Source organism: Dromiciops gliroides, chromosome 2 (genome assembly GCF_019393635.1).
Source record: "Dromiciops gliroides isolate mDroGli1 chromosome 2, mDroGli1.pri, whole genome shotgun sequence".
In the NCBI taxonomy this organism is placed as follows: domain Eukaryota; kingdom Metazoa; phylum Chordata; class Mammalia; order Microbiotheria; family Microbiotheriidae; genus Dromiciops; species Dromiciops gliroides.
This window is the reverse complement of record NC_057862.1, coordinates 100656604-100679698: the sequence shown is the minus strand read 5'-3', so window position 1 is coordinate 100679698 and position 23095 is coordinate 100656604. Positions and strand designations below refer to the sequence as shown.

General features: G+C 38.6%; 1 protein-coding gene across 1 annotated transcript in view; it reads right to left on the bottom strand.

Annotated features, from left to right (window-relative positions):
- Window positions 1-3169: 3169 nt before the first annotated feature.
- LOC122738351 (guanylate cyclase 2G-like) overlaps window positions 3170-23095 on the bottom strand; it is a 93450-nt gene continuing 73524 nt past the window's right edge. The window contains exons 20-23 of the mRNA XM_043980402.1: window positions 13561-13659; window positions 12098-12189; window positions 11021-11122; window positions 3170-3291 (exon numbers count right to left, since the gene is read on the bottom strand). Of these exons, the coding sequence (XP_043836337.1) occupies window positions 3265-3291; window positions 11021-11122; window positions 12098-12189; window positions 13561-13659 (320 nt within the window). The 3' untranslated portion in view covers window positions 3170-3264. The remainder of the gene's footprint in view (window positions 3292-11020; window positions 11123-12097; window positions 12190-13560; window positions 13660-23095) is intronic.

Genomic DNA, 23095 nt, shown 5'->3' with positions numbered 1-23095 from the left:
GGTATTTTTTCTCTGTAGTCAGGCCTCAGTTTCTTCATTTGTAAAGTGAGGAGATTAGACTAGATCTGGTGTTCTTAAACTGAGATCCATGGATCCCTTTTCCACAGATAGATGGAATTTATTTTTCAAAAATATTTTGAAACTGTATTTCAGTATAAGTAGTTTCTTTTGTAATCCCCTGAGTTTGTTTTATGCATTTATAAACCTTATTGTGAGAAGGGATTCACAGGCTTCACCAAATGGCCAAGAAGGGTCCATAAACAGAAACAAGTTTAAGAACCCCTGAACTAAACAGATGATTTCCATGATGATTTGAAGACACTAGCATTAGAAGAGTTAAAATTATCCACACAGATTGATAGTGCTGCTAACCCGGCCTTCTGTCCAGAACCTAAGTAGAGTCATCCCCATTCCTAGGCTCTCCTCTCCCCTTTTTTCTTCTCCCTCCATCCTCCACATTAGGTTCCATTATCATTCATGAGCCAATGGGATGGAAATATCTAGCAGGACCTATTCTTAAACCTAGGGCAGCTGGAAATGAACATACAATAAATTATTTGGGGGACGGCTAGGTGGCACAGTGGATAAAGCACCAGCCCTAGATTCAGGAGGACCTGAGTTCAAATCCGGCCTCAGACATTTGACACTTACTAGCTGTGTGACCCTGGGCAAGTCACTTAACCCCCATTGCCCCGCAAAAAAAAAAAAAAACTATTTGGAGGGACAGAAAGAAGAGGAGTAAGGAAAAAGAATAGTTTCTAGGAACTACTACCCCTGAATCTAGGGATGGAAAATGAAAGTGCATTAAGGAATGAGGAGTAACCTCTATAGAGTAGGTAGAACAATTTTCTTTTCCCCAGTTCTGTCATGAATAGTGAGTGGCACCTTAACAGGGAAACAGTTGTTACCGATAGTAATTGAGTGCCCTGGTCATTTCTCTCCTCAGGCTTAAGTTTTGTGATGACAAAGTAAAACTTAGACCCCCTGTTTTCCAAAGCAAAGGCCCAGCAAGTAAGCTGCATCCCAAGCTAGGCAGGACAATAATCCTTTGTGATCACTCTCTGGATGATCTCACCCTCTGGGCTAGTCACACAATTCACCAGGTGTTCTCTGGTCAAAGACAAACACTGGACAAAATTGGAATGTCCTGCAGTGAATCAGACTTGTCACATGTTTGCTTATCCCTCTTTGTTAGGGCTACAACTCACTGAGCAGTCACTAGTATATATAAATATTGAGATCTCCCCACACTGCCTAGATACCCCTCCATACACTAGGGGTAGGGTCCTGGCACATGTGTCTATAGTTCCTCCTTGCTTTCAAGCCTTTTTCCTCATTTAGAAAATAAACTTTCTAATTCCTTACTCTGGCCTATTCTGTGATGCTCTGGCCATATATAGGTTAGAGTCCAGTTCTGGAAAAATCCAGTTGACATTAGGAATTGGGGGGTGAGGGACGGTTTCCTTCCAACCTCCAGGTGAAGAATGGCAGCTACTTCTTAACCCTGATGGAACTGAGAGAGCTGGGAAGTCTCCTACTGTCTCACACCCTAACAACACCTATTGTACAAAAAGGTGGTGCTGGATGACCTACCTCAGCACCATCCTATGGTGCTATCAAAGAAATTATTGCCAAATTACCAAAATTATTACCAAAAAAAAGTTTACAGCCAGTCAATCCTCTCTTCTCATTTCCAGGCTAGGACTGAATAGTCATGATCTCATCTCCTCCATTCTCTTTCCTGCCCCCAGCACTAAAGTATAAATGTTTTCACTTATTCCTGGAATTCACACCGTATCAATACCCTTTGCCCCTGGGACCTCTCCCTCTGATTGAAGGATGGAAAGTTCCTCCCAGAACCTTCACTCAAGGAGAGGGCCCAGTTTAGCTATCACTTTATTTAACACCAGACTACATTCCTCTGACCTTTTCCATCACATTCAGAAGCTGGGGACCTTCCCTCCCCGACCCCCTTTGGTTTCCTTTTGTTGTCTTCCCCCATTAGATTGCGAGCTCCTTGAGGGAAGCAATCATCTTTCTTCTCCATAGTTGTATGCCTAGCATTTAAAACACAGTAGACTCTTAATAAATGTTTATTGACTGACTCTTAACTGATTATTTTGTCTCAGCCTCCCTAGTACTATATAAACAATCCTTGTTGTGGAGACCCAGAAAAGAAAGCAAACAAGATCCCTGAAACCTAGAATGAGCTGCCCCTGGGCAGGGGCTCCATCTAGAGGGGACTTGAATCCCCAGAGATGTAAAACCTTTGACCTGCCCATTGCTAAAATTTCTGATCCCCCAGCTTGCTTCAGCCTAGAAATGACTCCTGAGCAATCAGAGGTATCACAATGAACTTGAGTGGACCTAAGGAATCTTGCTTTATTGAACAGCTCCACTGTTGGTTATAGGCTACGAGACATTGTTTAGAAATCATCTTAATGTATAATGTAGGTTAATTGATTTGTATTTACAAGCACAAGATCATAGCCTCATAGATTTAGAACTGGAAAGAACCTAAAAGGACATCCAGTCCAGTTCTAACATTTTACAGATAAGGAAACTGAGTCCTAAAGAAGTGAAATTATTTGCCTAAGGTCATACTGATAGCAAACAGTAGAACCAATATTCAAACCCACATCCTCTAGTTCCCAAACCAGAGTTCTTTCCACTTCACACAAATATGCATACATATATGTATATTATGTTGCAAATTAACATGCATATGTGTATATATGTGTACATATACATATATATATAATTTGAATTGTTTGGTTGATCTTTTCATATATGCTCTTGTCCTATGTTTTGAAATAGAGACCTGAAAGAGACCTTAGAGTTTCCAAAATTCTTATATTACAATTAAGGACACTGAGACCCAAAGAAATGTGGTAACCTGACCAAGGCCACACAGTGGGAGGGCTAGGATTTGAATCTGGATCTATTGTCTCCTAGCCCCATGTTCTACTCACCACACCATAGTTTCCTAAGCAAAAGATTGAATAACCAAGATTGGATAGACAATGCTAAAAGTCACGATGGCACCAGGTATGGGTCTTGCCTCCTTTAGTTGCTGAAAGCAATGAAGCTCACCAAGTATCCTGTGAATTCTGAAAGTCTATTGTTCTGATCAGTGAGAGAAACTGGGTGAGAGGATTGTGACCCTTGGACAGAATTGCCCTCTCCGTGGCTGACCCAGGAGAGAAGGCACCTTCTCATAGAGGACTCCTTCCAAGCTTTGTTTAAGTGGTCTCTGTTTTTCTTTCAGACATCTCTGGTAAGGAGAAGCTCCTGTAACAACGAGAAAGAGAAGATTATTAACAATGATTCATAGATTCCCTTCTAAAAGGCATAGAAAAACACAGGATTGTCATAGAAACCTGGATTGTATTCACTCAATTCATTCAAAAAATGTTTATTAAGCATTTGTTATATGGTTGGTACTGGAGCTACAAAGGCACAGACAAAGCAGTCCTTGGCTACGTGGTGCAGTGGACTAAGCACCAGCCCTGAATTTAGGAGTATCTGAGTTCAAATCCAGCCTCAGACACTTGACACTTACTAGCTGTGTGACCCTGGGCAAGTCACTTAACCCCCATTGCCCTGCAAAAAACAAAAACAAAAAAATCAACAACAAAGCAGTCCTTGACCTTAAGAAGGGAGTTCAATGTAAAATAAGTAAATGCAAAGTATATACAAAAGAATTTCCAGAGAGGTGAAGTAGCTACTAGAGGTATCAGGGAAAAAAAAAAAAAAACCTCATGTAAGAGGTTGCGCCTGAGCTGTCTTGAAGAGAACTTGGCATTCCAAGTAGAGGTGAAGGAAAGAATGCTAAGCATTAGGACCATAGAAGTTCAACCCTCTTATTTTACAAATGAAGATATTAAGACCCAGACATGATAAGTGATTTGCCCAAGGACATACAGGTAGCAAAAGAAGCAAGGCCAGGATTAAAATTTATGTTCTGAGACTCCAAGTTCAGCGTTTTTCCTCACTGAAACTTGGTGATACCCTCCACAAAAATAGCAAAGAGGAATGAAATTTTGAGGAAAGATAATGAATTTCAACTTTGAAATGTTGACTTTGAGATACATGTGGGTCTCCTAGGTAGATATGTCAAGCAGTGTATTGGTGATATGATGAGAGAGAGGGAGAGGGAGAGACAGACAGAGAGACAGAGAGAGAAAGAGAGAGAGAACATATGAGCAAGTATTTATTATGTACTTACTATATGGGAATGGAGGGTTGTAGTACATAACCCTTCAAGGCAAGAAGAAAGGCATTTCTGAAAAGAAATTCCAGAGAGTTCATGGGAGGTAGATTTTTTTTTTACATTGGAATTTATTTCTAGTTCTTTTAGTTTCACTCTCCCTTTCAAAATACAAAATTTGACATCAAATTCCATGGGATAAAAAAATACCCAAAGAAAGAATCCCAATGAATCTTTGTCTAAAAGTTAGGACCAAGGATATATTCATCATCACTTGTTTAATACTTTTCCCTCCATAGAAACTCAAAAATCTCTCTCCAAGTATGTCTCTGTGCACAGAAGAGATGAGCTTTCCAGTCATGCTTAGTACCTGAGTCTCATAAAGCTTAGAAGCAAAAGCTAGTTCTCCCAATTACAGTATTCCAGTCACATTCAGGAGCACTGAAATGTAAAATGTTTGGGGTGAGGGGGAGCAGGGGAGCTGTAGGCAATGAGTAGAAAATAAAAACGCCATAGCTTAATAAATCTGTTACACACACAGCTAGATGGAACATGGCACAGAATATCATTCCTTGTAATAAAGAGAAAAATATTTGCAATGTCAAAAGGTGATTACTCCTGGAGATTCTAGAGAAGCAAGTGGGGATGATTCTAGTGAAGTATGATTTTTAGGAAATAGCGATTTTCTTTGTCTTGAGAGCAGAAAAAGCTAAGAAAAAAAAAGTGAGAATCTAGAACTAATTTTGGAGAGTAAAATGTTGACCATGTCAGTTCCCTACTCAGTAAATAAACTCCAATAGCTTCCTATTGCCTCTAGAATAAAATATTAGATTAAAATCTGCCCCCTACCTATCTTTCCAGCCTCATTGTTCATTAGTCTCTATGTATTCTCCAATACAAGCAATTGGGCTTTTTCTCTGTTCTTCATGCAGGATACTCTATCTCCCATCTCTAGGCCTTTTTACTAGCTATCCCCCACACCTGAAATGCATCCCTTCTCCACCTCTGCCTCACAGAATTCCTCTCTTCCTTAAAGATACAGCTCAAGCATCATCTTCTCTCTGAAGCCTTACCTGAGACCCTCAGTTGCTTTTGCCTTCCCTCTCCAATTATCTTTCATTTAATGACTTTGTATTATTTTTATTTATTCTCTTTATTTTTACATTTTAATGTAAGCTCGTTGAAAGTAAGGATTATTGCATTCTTTAACTTGTATCTCCAGAGACTGGCACATAGTAACTGTTTAATAAACACTGGTGGGTGGGTTGATTGGTTGGCTAATTTAGATAAATAGCCAAGAAAGGAGGAGGTTCTTATTACATATTCTCAGGTACAAGCAAGCATACCTTGGATAGATTTTGGGTTCAATTCTGTAACGATTGGAATGACGCCACCTGCTGGAGACTTGCTGTGGAGGAGTTCTGCCCATGAAGGGAAGGTCTTTGAGGGCAGGACCAGGAGTCTTTTCTTTAGCATCAGGAAGTGACGTGGGCTAGTGGGAGGAGGAAGGAAGAGACTGGCGCTCAGTCTCGGGCTTTTTCCTTTGGACTCTGGTGGAGAGTGGAGCTAGAGATGTGCTCTCCCTTTAATAGATAGGAATCTAGGCCTTTCTCTCTCTTTACCAAAATTCTTATTCTCCTTAATAAATGCTTAAAAGTCTAACTCTTGCTAAAGCTTATAATTTATTGGCGACCACTCATTAGATATTTTAGACAGTTTAGCTAGAATTTTAACCCTTAACAGATGGCTGACCACGAAGAGGAAAGCTAAACCTCAGTCTTCTTCTGATCTTCTGGTTGGGTAAGAAATTTTCTCTACCCTCTCCCTTTAACTGCTAAGTACTGGCGTACTGGCTGTGTTTTCCTTTAAATTTTTTCAAATGGACCTTTTAAACTCCCTAATTACCCTATTTTTGATTTTAGTCTGTTTAACCAGACAAATGGGGGATAAGATCATGTTAATGCTTTGTTTTTGTGGATTTTCTGTTTTTCTTTTTATTTTTGTTAAAAGAGCCAGCAACTTACTCACACAAGGAAATATCTCTCTCTCTCCCAACCATGCTTTTTCAGAGAAACCCGAAAAGATTCCTGCAGCTTTTCCCAGTTCTAACACTAATTGTTGCTCTAATTTTGCATGCCTGGAGGCAATGACCCACCCTCTAGAAGCTTTTAATCCCCTAGCACCTGGAGGCAAAGTGGGGGAAGAGGAATCCAGGCCTGAGTTCAAAATCAAGTCTGATTCAAATTGCCCTGGTCCCTCCCCTCCTCTCCAAACCCCACCCTCTACTCCTCCCATGGCCAAGCCCATTGCTTCCCCTGCCAGGGAAGTCCAGAGATCTGATGCGCATGCTCAACTTTCTCTAACTGCATTTGCAGCTTCAGGCTCAGCCCTTCCCCAGCCTGGCTGTGCTTCTGAGACAACCTTAAAAAGCCCTTTAAATTCCAGATATGCTTGTTTTGTTCATAATTTTGCTAACCTGCTTTTGTCTTTAATTAGTAATCTTATAAAGCATTTGTATGGTGAAAAGACTGACAGACAATATAGAGGGATTAAAGAAGAAAAACTTAAGCAGAATAAGAATGACAATCATCAACATAGTTCAAGACTCTGCTTCTTTTGTCATGGAAGGGTATATATTTTACAGAAATGTAGAAGTAAGCAGCAAGGTATTGATATGAGTATTGGGGATTTTAGATATTGGAATGAAAAGTGTTCTGAATTCACTCAGAGTAATAGTATCAGTTCAGAGGTTACATAGGATTTCTATGCTATTACATATACATTTTGAAATTAATGGTAATGGGTTTATTTTCATAGAGATTTTCATGCTTTTGAGATTGTGTTTTATACTTAGTTTCTAAAACAAGGAGAATATTTGTAAAAGCTTTTTATAGTCATGTGATCAAGTTTATATTTTATAAGACTCTTATTAATATTAAGTTCACATTCATTTAGACTTCTCCTTAGTTTGAATTTCATTGTCTTTTATTGTTCCATGTGTATTTTCTTCTATTCGTTTATCTATCTAATTTTGAAAAATTGCAAGATGGTTTTGATTTCATAATACAGTGTTAATTCTAGGAGTATTGTGCTCCCATATTCTGAGTTGTTTGTTTCTGTTATTTTTTCTCAACTGATTATTTGATCAAACTCTTTAAAGCATTTCCCTGGCAAATTGGTTGCCATGGCAAGTGTAAATTGATTCCAGAAGTATTATTTTTGATAAGCATATTCCAAAAAAAAAAAAAAAGAGGGGAACATTTGTAAAAGTTTTCTTTGTTCAAAAAAAAAAGTTTTCTTTGAGATTCTGTTGTGCTTTAACTTGTATTAAAATATGTTCAGATTTTTCAAAAAAGTAATTGTATACTAAGTTTAAAAAAGGGGTATTATTTGAAATTGTTGCATAATTATATATTGTGTTCTGAGTCAAGATGTATTCACATTTTTTGCAATCATTTATTATCCTCAATTTTTAAATCCATATGAGACTTGGATTATGGGAACTTATCATTTAAGACATTAATTGCCTTTATTCTGAGCTATCAGATGCCAGTTGGCCAAGATGCCATTCAATCACAAGAGGAATACATGCAAGAGCAGACACTGAATTGTCACATGAGGGGAGACATGCATGAAGTCAAGGTATGGCCGAGGGAACGGCTTTTGACTAATGTTGAGGTTGGATTCTCTTGGTTTAATATTTTATTTTATTTTTCCCCACAATATTGTACAAATGGAAGTATTGATCCCACCCATCTCACTTCTACACCTGGCTTCTATGCTCCCTCCTATATGCCTGATGCCATGGACATCTCAATCCCATGCATCTGATTAAGTCTGACTCAGTTTCCTCCAATATGTTCGGTGGCATGGACATATATTCCATCCACCTGTTTTAAGCCTGGCATACTGCATGGACAGTATATACTGCTCAAGTGTGGGAGTGCTCATATCCCATCATTTCTCTGTTCTTTTATGGTAACCCCCATAATTATCTCAGGTGTCATGATAAATACACTGTTGAATTTGGCCTTGACACCTGTTACCAATTATATTAGATTTTTTAAATTTCTCATAATGGCATGAGGATGATTAGGCAGATGATGCAAAAAGTGATGAAACAAAGATAAAAATTATTTTGAAAAATTAATATCACAGCAATTGTCTTCTCAATTACCCTCCATAAGGGGGGGACTATAGTAATATTATATAATATATAATAGTAATATTATAATTTTAAAGAATGTTTCAATTTTTGTTTTATTATATGTTTCATGTGTAACAACTAAGATTCTGAATTCCCTTAGACATGTTTTTGAGAACGTTCATTGTTTGATTTGATTATTGACAAAGCTATTTTAAAGTTGTGTTAAGCTCAATTTTGTAGGAAATTTTCCTGGCTGATTACCAGCATCCACACATCAACCCCTGAAAAGACTTCCATTCCACGACTACACCTAGAGGACATCTGAGAAAAGACTTTCAGAGACTTTAAATGAACAGTTTTGATTTGTTGTTTTTGTTGTTTTTTTCTCTTTCTGTTATAATATACACCATCTGTAACATGTATTCTCTGCAGAGGCCCTCCCTTTGCAAGACTAATGTCAAAGCGTCGGTTCATGAGGACAAAAAAAAAATCGCCCCTCTGGACAAAACTTTCCTCTCTTCCTTTTCTATATTGTTGTTCACATATTATTAGTTAGCAATAGTTATTATATTGTTTTTACTGTTCCATCAAGGAAACATTTTGTTTCTTGAGGAACAACAGGGGGGACTGTAACGATTGGAATGACGCCACCTGCTGGAGACTTGCTGTGGAGGAGTTCTGCCCATGAAGGGAAGGTCTTTGAGGGCAGGACCAGGAGTCTTTTCTTTAGCATCAGGAAGTGACGTGGACTAGTGGGAGGAGGAAGGAAGAGACTGGCGCTCAGTCTCGGGCTTTTTCCTTTGGACTCTGGTGGAGAGTGGAGCTAGAGATGTGCTCTCCCTTTAATAGATAGGAATCTAGGCCTTTCTCTCTCTTTACCAAAATTCTTATTCTCCTTAATAAATGCTTAAAAGTCTAACTCTTGCTAAAGCTTATAATTTATTGGCGACCACTCATTAGATATTTTAGACAGTTTAGCTAGAATTTTAGCCCTTAACAATTCCAAATCACCACAATAAAGTGAATATTGCAATAAAGCAAGTCACACAAATGTTTTAGTTTCCTAATGCATATAGAAGTTATGTTTATACTATCCTATATGTAGTTTACTAAGTTTGCAATAGTATTATGTCTAAAACAAATGTACATACCTTAATTTAAAATTACATTATTGCTAAAAAATATGCTAACCATAACCTGATCCTTCAGCAAGTTGTAATCATTTTGGTGGTAGAGAGTCTTTCCTCAGTGTTGATGACTGCTGACTAATCAGAGTGGTGGGTGCTGAAGGCCAGGGTAGTTGTGGCAATTTTTTAAAGTAAGACAATAATGAAGTTTCCCACATCCATTGACTTTTCCTTTCACTTGAACACTTAGAGGCCATTGTAGTTACTAATTGGCCAAATTTCGATATTGTAGTGTCTCATGGAATAGGGAAGGCCAGAGGAGAGGGAGATAGATGGAACAGCAGGTTGGTACAGCAATCAGAACACATACAACATTTATTGATTAAATCTACTGTCTTATATGGGTACAGTTCATGCTGCACCAAATCAATGACAATAGTAACATCATCAGATATAGTAACCATGAAAAAATTTGAAATATTGTTATAATTACCAAAATGTGACAGAGACATGATGTGAGCACATGCTGTGGGGAAATGGATCCCACCAGCTCTGTGCACTGCTGCCAAAATTCTTCAATATGTAAAAAACACAATACCTGAGGAGTACAATCAAGCAAAGTGCAAAAAAGAATGTTTCCCTGTGTTGGCTATTGTCTTCTCAATTTTATACTAACTTCATCTCCTTGTGATTCAGATGAGAACACACCCATTAGTGTGTTTTGTACCTCTGTACATGGAGACTTTTCTGAATTGGGAATTGAAGTTTTAAGACTCCTGTTTTTTCGGCTGATCAACAGATAAGGGAAACAAGGTCTGTGAGCTTAAGTGAGTAGCACCCAGGAAAACAAAGGTGTAATTATTAACCACATTCTTTTCTGTCTACCAGGGAAAAGCAGGCAGGAGGTTCCATAGATGAAACTTGTTCTGTTCTCACCCTTTCTCCTCCCCCCCCCCCCCCCCCCCCCCCCCGTGTGAGATTACCAATCAGTGTGATTCCTGAGCTAATGATCTGGAAACATCTGGAAGTCAAGGAGGCTGATTGGCAGAGTGGGATTGCTTGGAGCAATAGCTCTTCTCTTGTCCCCAAAGAAAAACACTTATTAATCCTTGATACCACATGCCCCCGATCCAAATGAGCTCTATGCTCTGTGCAACTGGGATTTCAAATAGAGTTGGGAAAAGGAGTCTAAACAGATGGGATGTGCCTAAAAGGAAGAAATTCACCACATCTAATCACTACCCTTAAATCTAGGCTTGTTAACCTGCTGCTCACAGATAGATTTAAGTGAGAGCCATGAAGTTGGAGGGGGAGAAATTAAATGTTTGTTTTTACTAGTGTCTAACTGAAGTTAAACATTCATTTACTTAAAAATATCATTCTGAGAAAGGCAACATAGACTTGATCAGACTTCCAAAGGGGTCCAGTACACCAGATAAGGTGGAAAGCCCTTGCTCAGCGAAGGTCAGCTCTGTTTCTTCATGCCGACATCAACAAAGAAAGCCGTACTTGGATCTCTAAGGGAGGGAGACTTACCCCTAAGGATTTCTGGGACTCATTCTCTTCAGTGAACTCTGGCAGGGAGATGGCAAGCCCAGCTTTTCCTTTTAGCCAATAGGTAGTTTGTTCTCCTTTGCCCTGTGGAAATCAATAGCTCAAAGCTTAGTCATAAAGAATGTCCACGTGTTCAGTGAATTAGACAGTTTTGGGGACTACAGTCCATGTGATTTCTGAGTTCTAGTGTCTCATGGTGTGGGGAGGGGGACAGGTGGCATCTCTATTCAGAGAATATGCCTTGGTGACATAGTGGATAGAGCACCTGGCCTGGAATCAAGAAGACCTGAGTTCAAATCCATTCCCAGACATTTACCGTCCATGTGACACTAGCCAAACAGCTTAAATTACTCTACCTCCTTCTCAGTTTCCTTATTATTATTGGGGAAGCTAGGTTGCATGGGGGCAGAGTGCTGGAATCAGGAAGGCCTGAGTTCAAATCCAGCCTCAGACACTTCCTAACTGCATGACCTTGGGCAAGTCACTTAATCCTGTTTGCCTTAGTTTTCTTATTTGTAAAATGAGCTGGAGAAGAAAATAGCAAACCATTCCAGTGCCTTTGGCAAGAAAACCCCAAATGGGGTCATGAAGAGTCAGACACAACTGAAATGACTGGACAACAATTATTAGTATTACTATAATTGAAAAATCAGGCCCTTGAAGGTTTTCATAGGAACCGTAAAAGCAATAACTATAATTAAGCTTTAATATGGAAATTCCTAAGCCCAATTTTATTGTCAATTCAATCTAGGAAAATACACCCTCCTCACTGCTGGAGGAAGGGTAATGTAGGGAAAAAAGGACAGTCTGTGGGTCTGCATGTGTTAGAGCAAAGATTCAGATACCGGATCTGCAGGCCATGTTATAAAAATGAACTAGGTTGGGCAGCCAGGTGGTGTAGTGGATAAAGCACTGGCTCTGGATTCAGGAGTACCTGAGTTCAAATCCGGCCTCAGACACTTGACACTTACTAGCTGTGTGACCCTGGGCAAGTCACTTAACCCCCATTGCCCTGCAAAAAAAAAAAAGAAGAACTAGGTTGGTGCCCTCCATCATTACCTTTACTTTAATGGTGCCTCGTTCCTGCAGATCATAGCCCCCTATGAACTTCAGGGCACTGGCAGTGGTCTGAGAAACATGAATCCGAAGAGCTATAACAAAAGAAGAGTCTAATTTGCTGTGGCAATGACTTTTCCAAAGATAGGGTCTGTTTCAGAGAGAACAAACCATATTGTTTGGGGTCTCAGATTGATATAACCTTTTATAAAGCAAATCACAAAGCAGCATCCCTGATGGAGGGAGAACTTTGGGCCAGAGCCCTTTAACCACCAGCCATAACCCTCCAAATCCTCATCTGGTCAATACAGAAATAGAAGGGCCACATTGGCATTGCAAATAGGTGTCTCTTTTCAGAATGGAAATTAATGAGCCTCCTCAGATTTCAATAGGAAGAAAGGCTGACCAGCTACTGTGCCAAAGTCCACATGTATTATTCATGATTATCTCTGGTAACTAGAAGTGCAAATGAGCTTATTTCTGAGTCATCAATATGTTGCATATACATTGAGAACCTACTCTGCAAACCTTTACTTACAAGGGAAGGAGGTAGGTCAGAGTCTGGGGTTTGGATTTGGTTGGATAAAAACTAGAGACAATGAGGTAATGGGGAAGGGGAAGGAAGATTTGTTTTCATGTGGGAAAAACACTGGAATAGAAAGGAGATAGAGGTCCTGATCTTAGCTCTACCATTAGTGGTGTAATCCTCTCTCAACCTGTCTTCTCATCTATAAAATAATAGGCTTGGACTAGATGTGCCATGAGTTCCCTTTTGAGTCCAAGGGTCTGAATTCCTGATGAGCTATAGAGAGAAACCCAGTTTTAAAACTGAAACACACCCATTTTTTAAATTTCAAGAGACAGTACCCTAACACATTTATACATACATATAGATACACACATATATATGTATATAGGAATATGCATACATATTTATGCATGTCTGTGTTTAAACAATTACAACCTAAATTCTGTATAGGTCAAATTTCTAAGTAATTTTCCCCTTTTCCAGTTGATAAATTAACCATTCATTCAAATCAATTTTGGTTAATGAAATCCCCAGTAGAATAAGATAATTTGTTATTCCTTGGAGTTATCTATCATAAAAGCCTGGAATTCCAGAATATTCCATATGGAAGGGACCTCACAGATCTAGTCCAACCCCTTATTTTCCAAATCTTTTCATTCTTCCTTTTATTATGTGTCAATGTGATGACTTTGCTGTCTCTTTAGAATGTAAACTCTCTGAGGGAAGAGATGGTCTGCTAAAAGCACTTTGCACATTAAGATGTCCAGAAAGCCATTTGATCAGTGATATTTGATAAGGATGGTGTGACCTTCTTTATCTCCCTGGTGGAAAAAAAAAAGAGGCAAAAATGCAAATGGGTCTTCTAAAAATAGTCTCTGTTTAAAGTTCAAAGACCTGAAAGGGTATCGGAAATAGAAGCCAGATAAAGGATACCCACGGAGGCTGTTGCTTTCCATCCTGGATGCCATATTCACAGTATCTCCAAATAGGCAGTACCTTGGCATTGTGATCCCCACAACACCAGCAACTACAGGACCTAAAGAAGAGAGCAAACAAGGCCTTGGCGAATCAGGACCAGGAGACTCCAAGCCAGACAGAGTTTCTAATACCCAAGGGCACACAAACATAATCATTTGTCAAAGAAATATGGCATTTTTCCTTCACAAGGCAAGAAAATAAACAGTAGGGATTTTTAGGCATTAGAATTTCTAAATCCATTACCAATCTATAATAAATGCTTGTCAGCCAACTGTTTGTGTATAGGCCAATAATAACAGCAACGGGGCAGGTAGGTGGCGCACTGGATAGAGCACCAGCCCTGGAGTCAGGAGTACCTGAGTTCAAATCCAGCCTCAGACACTTAACACTTACTAGCTGTGTGACCCTGGACAAGTCACTTAACCCCAATTGCCTCACTAAAAAAAAAAAAGAAAAAAAATAATAATAGCAATAATAACAATAAAAGACAGTTGCATTATACTTTAAAATGGCAAAGAACTTTTGCTTCTACATATAGAGTTAGAGGGCCTGGGTTCAAATTCTGGCTTTGCCAATTACCATCGATATGACCCCGAGCAAGTTGAATCCCCTCTGGGCAATAGTTTTCTCATGTTGAAAACAAGAAGATTTGAATAAATGATCTCTAAGCTCTCTTCCAGATCTAAAATTGTAATCCTTTATACATGTTCTTATCTGATGCTCACAAAACCCTCAAGGTACATATTCCCATGTTGTAAGATGAAGATATTGAACTTCTGAGTGCTTATGTAAGGCAGCACAGTATAGGAGAAAGAATTCAATTTATTTCAACACTTTTAGTCCCTATCACATTCAGGATATTGTGGAAGATATGAGGGATTCAAAACCAAAAATGGGTCAGTTCGTGCCCCCAAGGACCTTCCATTCTACTGGGGGGTGGGGATACAAAATACACACAGGTAAGTGAATATGAAACAGTTTGAACCAGAGTTTTAACAAGTGAGGTAACCGAAGAAGTATTCCTGGAGGAGCCAAGTTGATCCTTGAATGATGGTCATAACAAATAATAATAGCACATATAGCACTTTAAGGTTTATAAATCATTTAAATTCCTTAATGCGATTTGAACCTCACAAAAACAACTCTGTAAAGCAAGTACTGCTAGTGTTATCATCTCCTTTTTCTAGATGATAAAGCAAAGGTTGAGAGAGATTACAGAATCTTCCTCCAGTTGCACAAGTAGAAAGTGTCAAAGGCAAGTTTCAAACTCACATCTTTTTTGTTTAAGTTCAGCACCCTAGGGGTAGAGTGAAGTGGGCATAGGCATGTAGAATGGTTTGTTTGAATGCATGAAGGCAGGGCATAGAATGCTAAAATGAGGAAACAGCTAGTAATCAATGAGGCAAACTCTTAGGAGATGGGAGGAGACTGGTTTGAGGATAAAAATAGAGGTAATTGAAAGAAGGTGGACCTTGGGCATGGTGGTGTTAGCCTTAGCATAAAGGCTTCTTTCTCCTCAGAGACTAGATTAAAAGTGAAGAGAAAGAGGGATGATATAGTAGGCTTTTGAAGTATGGAATAAGGAATGAGAAGGGGCTTTCATAACTGATGGCTTCCATTTTCTCAGCAAAGCATGAAAGGAGGTCATCTGTTAAGAGGTGGGGGATTAGGGGATTGAAGAGAAAAAAAGATTCAAAACTGCCAATGCCCAGGGTGGGACAGTTGATCACTGAAGAACAAAAGAAGTGCTATGCTATGAGAGCTTGGTTGAGATTGGATTATATGAATTTGCTGAGGACACAATCATTTTCAACTTCTGATTTTTGTGGGAGAACAAGTAGGGTAAGAACTTGGGCTGAAGAAAAAAGAAGAGAAAGACAAGGTGATTTGAGGGCTTTAGAATTGTAAATGAGGCTGGTGATTGGATTTGGAGTTGAAAATTTTGGATGGACTTGATGAGAAGTTGAAGGAAAAGAAGGGTTAAAGTCTAAGGAGGTGAAGAGGACTCTAGCAGAAGCCCTTGAGGACAAAGAAGAGAAAGACTTAAGAAAAAAGGTCTATTTCCAAAGGTGATTAGGGAAAAAGGAAAAGAACCTAAATGTTCCAAAATGTTTATAGTGGCTCTCTTTTTTGGTGGCAAAGAACCGGACATCTTAGTGATGCCCATAAATTGGGGAATGGCTAAACAAATTGTGGCATATGGTTTGATGGAATACTAATATGCTTTAAGAAATGATGAGCTCAGTGATCATAGAAAAACATGGAAAGATGTGCAAAATAATGAAGGGCAAATTGAACAGAACCAAGAGAATATTGTATACAGTAATAGCAATATTTTTTGTTGTTGTTGTTTTGTTTTGTTTTTGTTTTTTTTTAGTGAGGCAATTGGGGTTAAGTGACTTGCCCAGGGTCACACAGCTAGTAAGTGTCAAATGTCTGAGGCCGGATTTGAACTCAGGTACTACTGATTCCAGGGCCGGCGCTCTATCCACTGTGCCACCTAGCTGCCCCATAGCAATATTTTTTAATAAAAGTATTTATTATTTCCAGTTACATGTAGAGATAGTTTTCAACATTTGTTTTTATAAGATTTCCAATTTCATATACAATCAACTTTTTTACTATACTATGTTATGAAAATGTTTATTTTATTCCATAAATTAAAAAGAAAATGTTAAAAAAGAAAAAAGGTAGTTGGTAAGAAAAGCTAAGTAATGTAAGTAAGTGGATAAGTAAAAAATTGAAAAAAGAAAAGAGAAGAAATTGGGTGTGACTGTCAAGGTTTTGCAGTAACTGGTGAGGAAAGTGACAACAATGATGTTGAAGATCCTGTAATGCAGTTTATTACAGTAATTCCCAGGGGAACTGCTAGTTAGAAGGACAAGTGTTGAAGATCTCACATCTAGTAAGTATGCAGTACAGAAGGAATTGTACAGTGACCTGAACAGAAAGTATGATGTTCATATTTCTGCCAAGGACAAGTGAATGATTTTGATGCTTAAGGTGCAAGATGATCTCCTTCACAGAAGAGAAGGTAAAGGGGTTTGAGAATTGCCTTTTCCCTCAGCAGGTAATCTGGGAGAAGGGAGTATTCCTCAAGAGGGGTTTAGACACAAAAGCAAAGAAGAAAGATCTGAAGAGACAGAGGGAAATCCTGATGTGTCTAGATGTCACAGGTTAGATGGAACATCAGACAAACAAGAAGAAGGAGAACAACCACTGAACACTTTAAGCTAAGCAACAGATAACAAAGCTCTTCCTTCCCAGGAGGACACTGGATGGCCTGAAGAGGATGCAGTACCCTATTGTCCATAGAATGATTATGTGAATCCACAGATACTCTCTGGTGAGAGTAAAGGTCAGAAAAAGATGAGACAAATAGGGGTGGTTGGCCACTCCTGGCTAAGGGGTACTGAGTCAGCTCTTCGCTCCTCTGATGATGATAAGGAACAGAGAAACAACAGAGAAGTCTTCTTCTGGTTTGTATCTTTGACTTGACAGAAAACCTCCCCAGGCTTATGAAACTAAATGCCTACTACTTAATTATGGTGATTTGTGTGAGCAAAAATGATGCTGACAAAAGAAATGCGAAAGCTTTACTGAATATTACAAAAGCTTAGGTAAGAGACCAGAGATCTTGGAGCCAGAGATGATAGATTATCTTATTACTTTGTTTGTCACTAATTCAAATCAAAGGCAATGGATTCAGAAAAGAAAGGAATATTTGGGAAGTGAATAGAACATTAAGAAGATGGTACCAGAAAACAGGATTTAGATTTCTAGACCATTGTTTTAAAACAGAAAAATGACAGGCTTCTGGTCAGAGATGATGCATACTCAACAAGGGATGGTAGAAGTGCATTTTTGCTTGAGATTTTATGCATCTAATCAAAAGGACTTTAAACTGAAAAGAAAGGAAGAAAGCTGTCTGTGTGTTTGCCAAGCCTGATACCATAGGGAGTAGCTTTAATGTAGGAAGAATAATAGGACTAGCTACACAGAGTAGTTCACAAGAGACAGTCACCTCATATCTATCCTTAGCTCAAAGCATTCAGGGGTATATTTTCTCTTTCTCCTCTGTGCAACATTTCTTTTACCCTCCACCTTCTTGACACAGGTCAGGCCTTCTCTACCTCCTCAGATCCTTTTTCTTTGTTTTCAGATTGGAATCCTTTTAAAGAAATTTTTGTTGTTGTTCAGTCGTATTCAGCCATGTCCAATTCTTCATGACCCCATTCGGGGTTTTCTTAGCAAATATACCAAAGTGGTTTGCCATTTCCTTCTCCAGCTCATGTTTGCAGATGAGGGAACTGAGGCAAGCAGGGTTAAGTGACTTGCCCAGGTTCACACAGATAGTAAGTGTCTGAGGTCAGACATTTAATGAAATCTTTCCTTTTATCTAATAATCTGAAGAGTGAACAGTAATCCAAGAATGACTATAATAATAAAATTCATGGTCTCAGAGGTCTATATGCAAATGTACAAAATGTTGATAACAAGCAAGATAAATTTGTAATCCTAATTCAGGGAGGCATATCAGACCTTATTTAAAAAAAAAAAGCAGGGGGGGGGGTGGCTAGGTGATGCAGTGGATAAAGCACCAGCCCTGGATTCAGGAGTACCTGAGTTCAAATCTGGCCTCAGACACTTGATACTTACTAGCTGTGTGACCCTAGGCAAGTCACTTAACCCCCATTGCCCCGCCAAAAAAACCCAAAAAAACAAAAAAACCAGGATAGGAAAGAGGAAAGGCAGTGTGGAATTATATTTTTTAATTCATGTGAAGACCATAACTTAGAGGAGAGAAGCATTGATAGAGAACATTTAGGTAAAGACCAATGGAGAAGGAAACAATAATGATCAATTAGACAGAAAGAGGAAATATATTACAAGCCTGAAATGGAGACATGATATAATAGGAAGACCTCTAATATCTGGAAATTTGATGGAATTCTCTGCTAAAAGCAGAGATGCTAATAATTTATTGACTTGCCTTAATGATCAAATAGATCCTTAATGATGCCATCATTCAAAAATGGATGAACAAACCAAGAGAAATTCTATTTTAGATCTTACTCTGCCCACCATGAATGAACTGGTTACTGGAGTGGACCAGCAGAATCTGAAAAGCATCTTAGATTAATAGGGGACAGGTTTTAAAATATTCAAAGAAAAGATAGGTAGGATTCTCTTGATGAAAATTCTGTATGTCAGATCAAAAGGGAAAAGCAGTTCCCAAGAATGAAATTCTGAAAGCACAAAGGGAAACAATTCTGATAAGGAGGGGGAAGTGAAGTTATTTGAAGAAAGTGACAAGTGAATAGAGAAGTGATCAAATAATTTAAATTAATTCAAATTCTCTACATCTCTTAAAAGTCATGTACAGAACATGGAGGCAAGGGCAGGTAATGAAGGATAAATACAAAAGTAGGGTGTGGTCCTATAAGAAGAGTCAACGAGATACTAAGGTTCAGAATGAGCTGAGATTATCAAGAAAAACTATGGGGGGAGGGGGTTGTTTTAGCTATTTGAGGGAAATGATGAGGATCAAAGAAGGAACAGGAAAATGGCCTCTGGACCAGAAAGGACAAAATGAAAATGACTAATAGGGAGTTAATATGCAATATAAGACTTGTAGGCAGCTAGGTGGCTCAGTGGATAGAGTGCTGAGCCTGGAATCAGTAGGATCTGAGCCCAAATCTGATCTTAGACACTTAGTAGCTGTGTGCCTCTGGGCAAGTCATTGAACCCAATTTGCCTCTGCTCTCTCATCGGTAAAAAATAATCTAGAGAAGGAAATGGTGAACCACTCCAGTATCTTTGTCAGGAAGACCCCAAATGGGGCCAACCAAGAGTTAGACACAACTGACAAAAAACTGAACAGCAACAATAATCCAAGATAAGAATGGAGATAGGAACAGAGAACTCACCAACCTTTGATTGGAGAAGGGCAAATGTTGCTCCATTTCTCAAAATAGGGAATAAATGGAGCCTTCAAACCATATGTCAATGACTTTGTTCATTAAAAATTAGAACAAATTATTAAAAGGATGGTTAGTGAATACCTCAAAAAGGAAGAGTTTATTATAAAAATCCAATGTGGTTTCATCAAGAAGAGGTAATGCCAAAATGTATGTCCTTTCGTGACATGGATATTAAACTGATCAAGCAAAGGATGCTGTAAATGTAGTTTTTAACTGATTCTTAGCAAAACATTTAACAAAGTTTCTCTTGCTGCTGCCATGCCTTTGCTCTATTCACTCTTCTTCCATTACTATAGAAGTAAGGGAGGAAATAGAAATATCTAAGTCTGACTACCAATTGGAGGAAACAAAAAGAGAAAAGACATGGTTCTTCACTAGCCTAAAATTTAAATACTGTGAGAGACAGGGGACTTGAAGGAAGTAGCAGGGCAAAGAAGACAATATTATTAAATATTAAACCATTAATGACTAATGTTTTGATCTTTAACTAAATTCATTTATGATTTTGTTCCTTAGTTCTTTATTCTATGCCTATAAGTAAAACAAACAAAACTACTAAGTACATCTGTCTATATCATTGTCAGGCTCCCAGCTACAAGCCCTCTATTGGCCAGCAAAACTCTCAAATGTGGCCCAAAATAGATTATTGGAAAAATTTAACAAAATAGAAAATACAATACCATATAGGTAATGTTAACTTGTGGTTTTCTAAGTCTCTATGCAACTTGTAGAAATCCATTTCTATTTTAGTTTTGTACCACTGGTCTATACCACTAAGGAATGGTGATATCACTGGGCTTAGTAACAAAAATAAGATTCAGGGAAGAGGTGGAGTTTCCCATTTTGTTTCAGGTATAAAGCCATTCTAATTGGGTATCTCCACACCAACTATGACCCTTAAATTAATTAAATAAGCAAGCTGCCCTCTAAAAAAGTGGAGCTATAGGAAAGATATTTCCCCAGAATTTCCTGTGATTTGGGGTAGGATGCCAATCCTTTTTTGATAGTCTGCTGACAAAGTGAGTTTAGTACTTGCCCATACTTGCTCCTTTTGGTGAACAGACTTAGCTTAGTGCCTAGTAGCACCATCTGGTGATTAAACTGTTTTTGTGGGAAAGATAGATTTATACTACACAATAGAACAATTCAATAGATTTGGAACTACACAGACCCAAAGACTATTTCATCAATGGTTTAGTGTTAATTTAGAAAATGGTTTCCAATGGATTATATGAGGATCTGTGCTATTGAACATTTTTATTCATGACTTGAATAAAAGCAGGGATGAGATGAGTGGAATGGCTAGCTAACATAATGGAAGGCAGATTCAGAATTCAAGAAGACCTGGATAAGTTAGAGTATGGGATGAAATTCAGTAGGGACCACTATAAAATCCTACCCTTGAGTTGAAAAAAATCAATTTTACCAAAAAAAAGGTAAGAGAGGCTCAGCTAGATAGTAGGTCATCTAAAAAAGATGGTAGCCAAAAAAAGCACAGCATTGTGAAGCATAGTGATCACAGCTAGGAAAGACAGCCCTGTTGCACTCTCCCCATGTCAGTTGACATCTAGAATATTGTGTTCAATAATGGGTTTCAATCATTTTAGGGACAGTATTTATAATTTGTTGAGTATCACCATATAGGTTAGCAAAAGGTCTAAAGATCACGCTGCATGAAAACCTGAAAGAAATCAGGATATTTAGCTTGAACAAGAGAAGATTTAGCAGAGAGGGAATATGATAGCTGCCTATTTGATTTGTTGTTATATTAAAAAAAAATTTAGATTTCTTCTGCTTGTTCCCATGGGCAAAATTAGGAGCAATGGATGGCAGCTGCAAAGAAGTGGCTTTGGTCTTGCAAAAAAGGGGGGAAAAAAACACCACATTTTCTTCACAACAAGAGCTATCTAAAAGTTGAATAGGCCAGCTTCCGGTGGTGGTGGTTTGGGAGGCAGGGTGCTCCTTTTCCAGTGAATCTCTTTAAGCAAGGCCTGGATAATCACTTTTCAGTCATGCTGTAGAGGGGGTTTTTATACAAACATATATTGGATTAGATGGTCCCTTAGGTTCTGTGATGCAGTTAGCCCAGTTATGTGACTTTCTCCAGATGTAGGAACAGGGAATATGGATGATTAAGGATTAGCATTTTAAAATGGTGGTAAGAAATTCAGGGGTACATAGATGATCTAGCTACCATTGTAGAACTGGTCAAGCAAGAAAGGAAAACAGATCAGAGATGATGGACTGGGAGAACAGAGAGGAAGGGAGAGATGGAGGAACTGGAGCTAACAATGAAGGTGAAGAATAGGTTTAGGAGAAGTGAGGAAGAGTCAAAGATGAAAGGGCAAGAAATTCTGATCAGAGAAGAGAATTTCAGAGTTCAAGATAATAGAGGCAGCACAATTTCAAGTGATATTGACATCTAATTATGATGAACCCTGAGGGTACCTGAGGTGGGATGAACATGAAGGTCATGAGAATTGATGAGGTTGAAAAACTGGAAAGTCGGTGTTTTCAAGGGGAGTTCAATGCATATGTTGAAGTATCTCTCTCTAGCCTGAGCTCAGGGGTTGGGATAGAGAAGATTGTTAGGTACATAACATGTACATGGTTAGGTAAATGCAAAATATGTCAAACAAATATCAAATAACTACCAATTTTAGGGAATGAGGAAGAAAGGTATCGTGTAAGAGACAGTATTTGAGCTGAATATTGAATGACACTAGGGATTCCAAGTGCAAAAAGTAAGGAAGAAGGGTAGCATGGGGGAAACAAAGTCATGTACAGGGAAAAGCAAATAGGTTAGTTTGATTAGGACATAGGATATTTGGGATAGAATAATGGGAAATCAGTCTAGAATGGGAAGTTAGAACCAAATTGCAATGGGCTTTAAGTGACAAAAGAGTTTATATTTTTTTCCAGCAATGTGATTTGTCCAGGCTTATGCTTTAGGAATATCCATTTAACAACTATGTAGAGGCTGTAGGGTGGATGGTAGAGATAGGAAGCAAGGAAAACAATTAGGAAGCTTTTGTAGTCACTCAGACAAGAGGTGGTAAGGTCTTGAACCATAGTTTTGATCATGTGAATTGAGAGAGTGGACAGTTATGAGAGATATTGTAGAAGATGAATAAACAAGACTTAACAACTGATTGGACATGATGGACAAGGGAGAGAAAAAAGTCAAGAATGACTCCAAGTTTGTGAAAATGGGTGACTAAAAGGATGGTGGTGATTGAAAGTAAAAGTCATTGAAAATGGACAATGTGTTAGACCCAAGATTAGGAGAGTGGGTTGGATTACCTCTGAGAAATAGCCAAGTCCTTTGAAAGACCCCAAGCTTCTCCTTGAAACAGAACTCATCTGTCATTTCAATATTCTCTTGCTGATGTTGTATGGCTGCAAGTCATAGAATAATATAGGGTCCAAATAATTGAAATTGAGTGTCACCCAAAGGGCAATGGGAAGGTACATACTGGTAGGATCAGGCTGCACCATATCACAAACAAG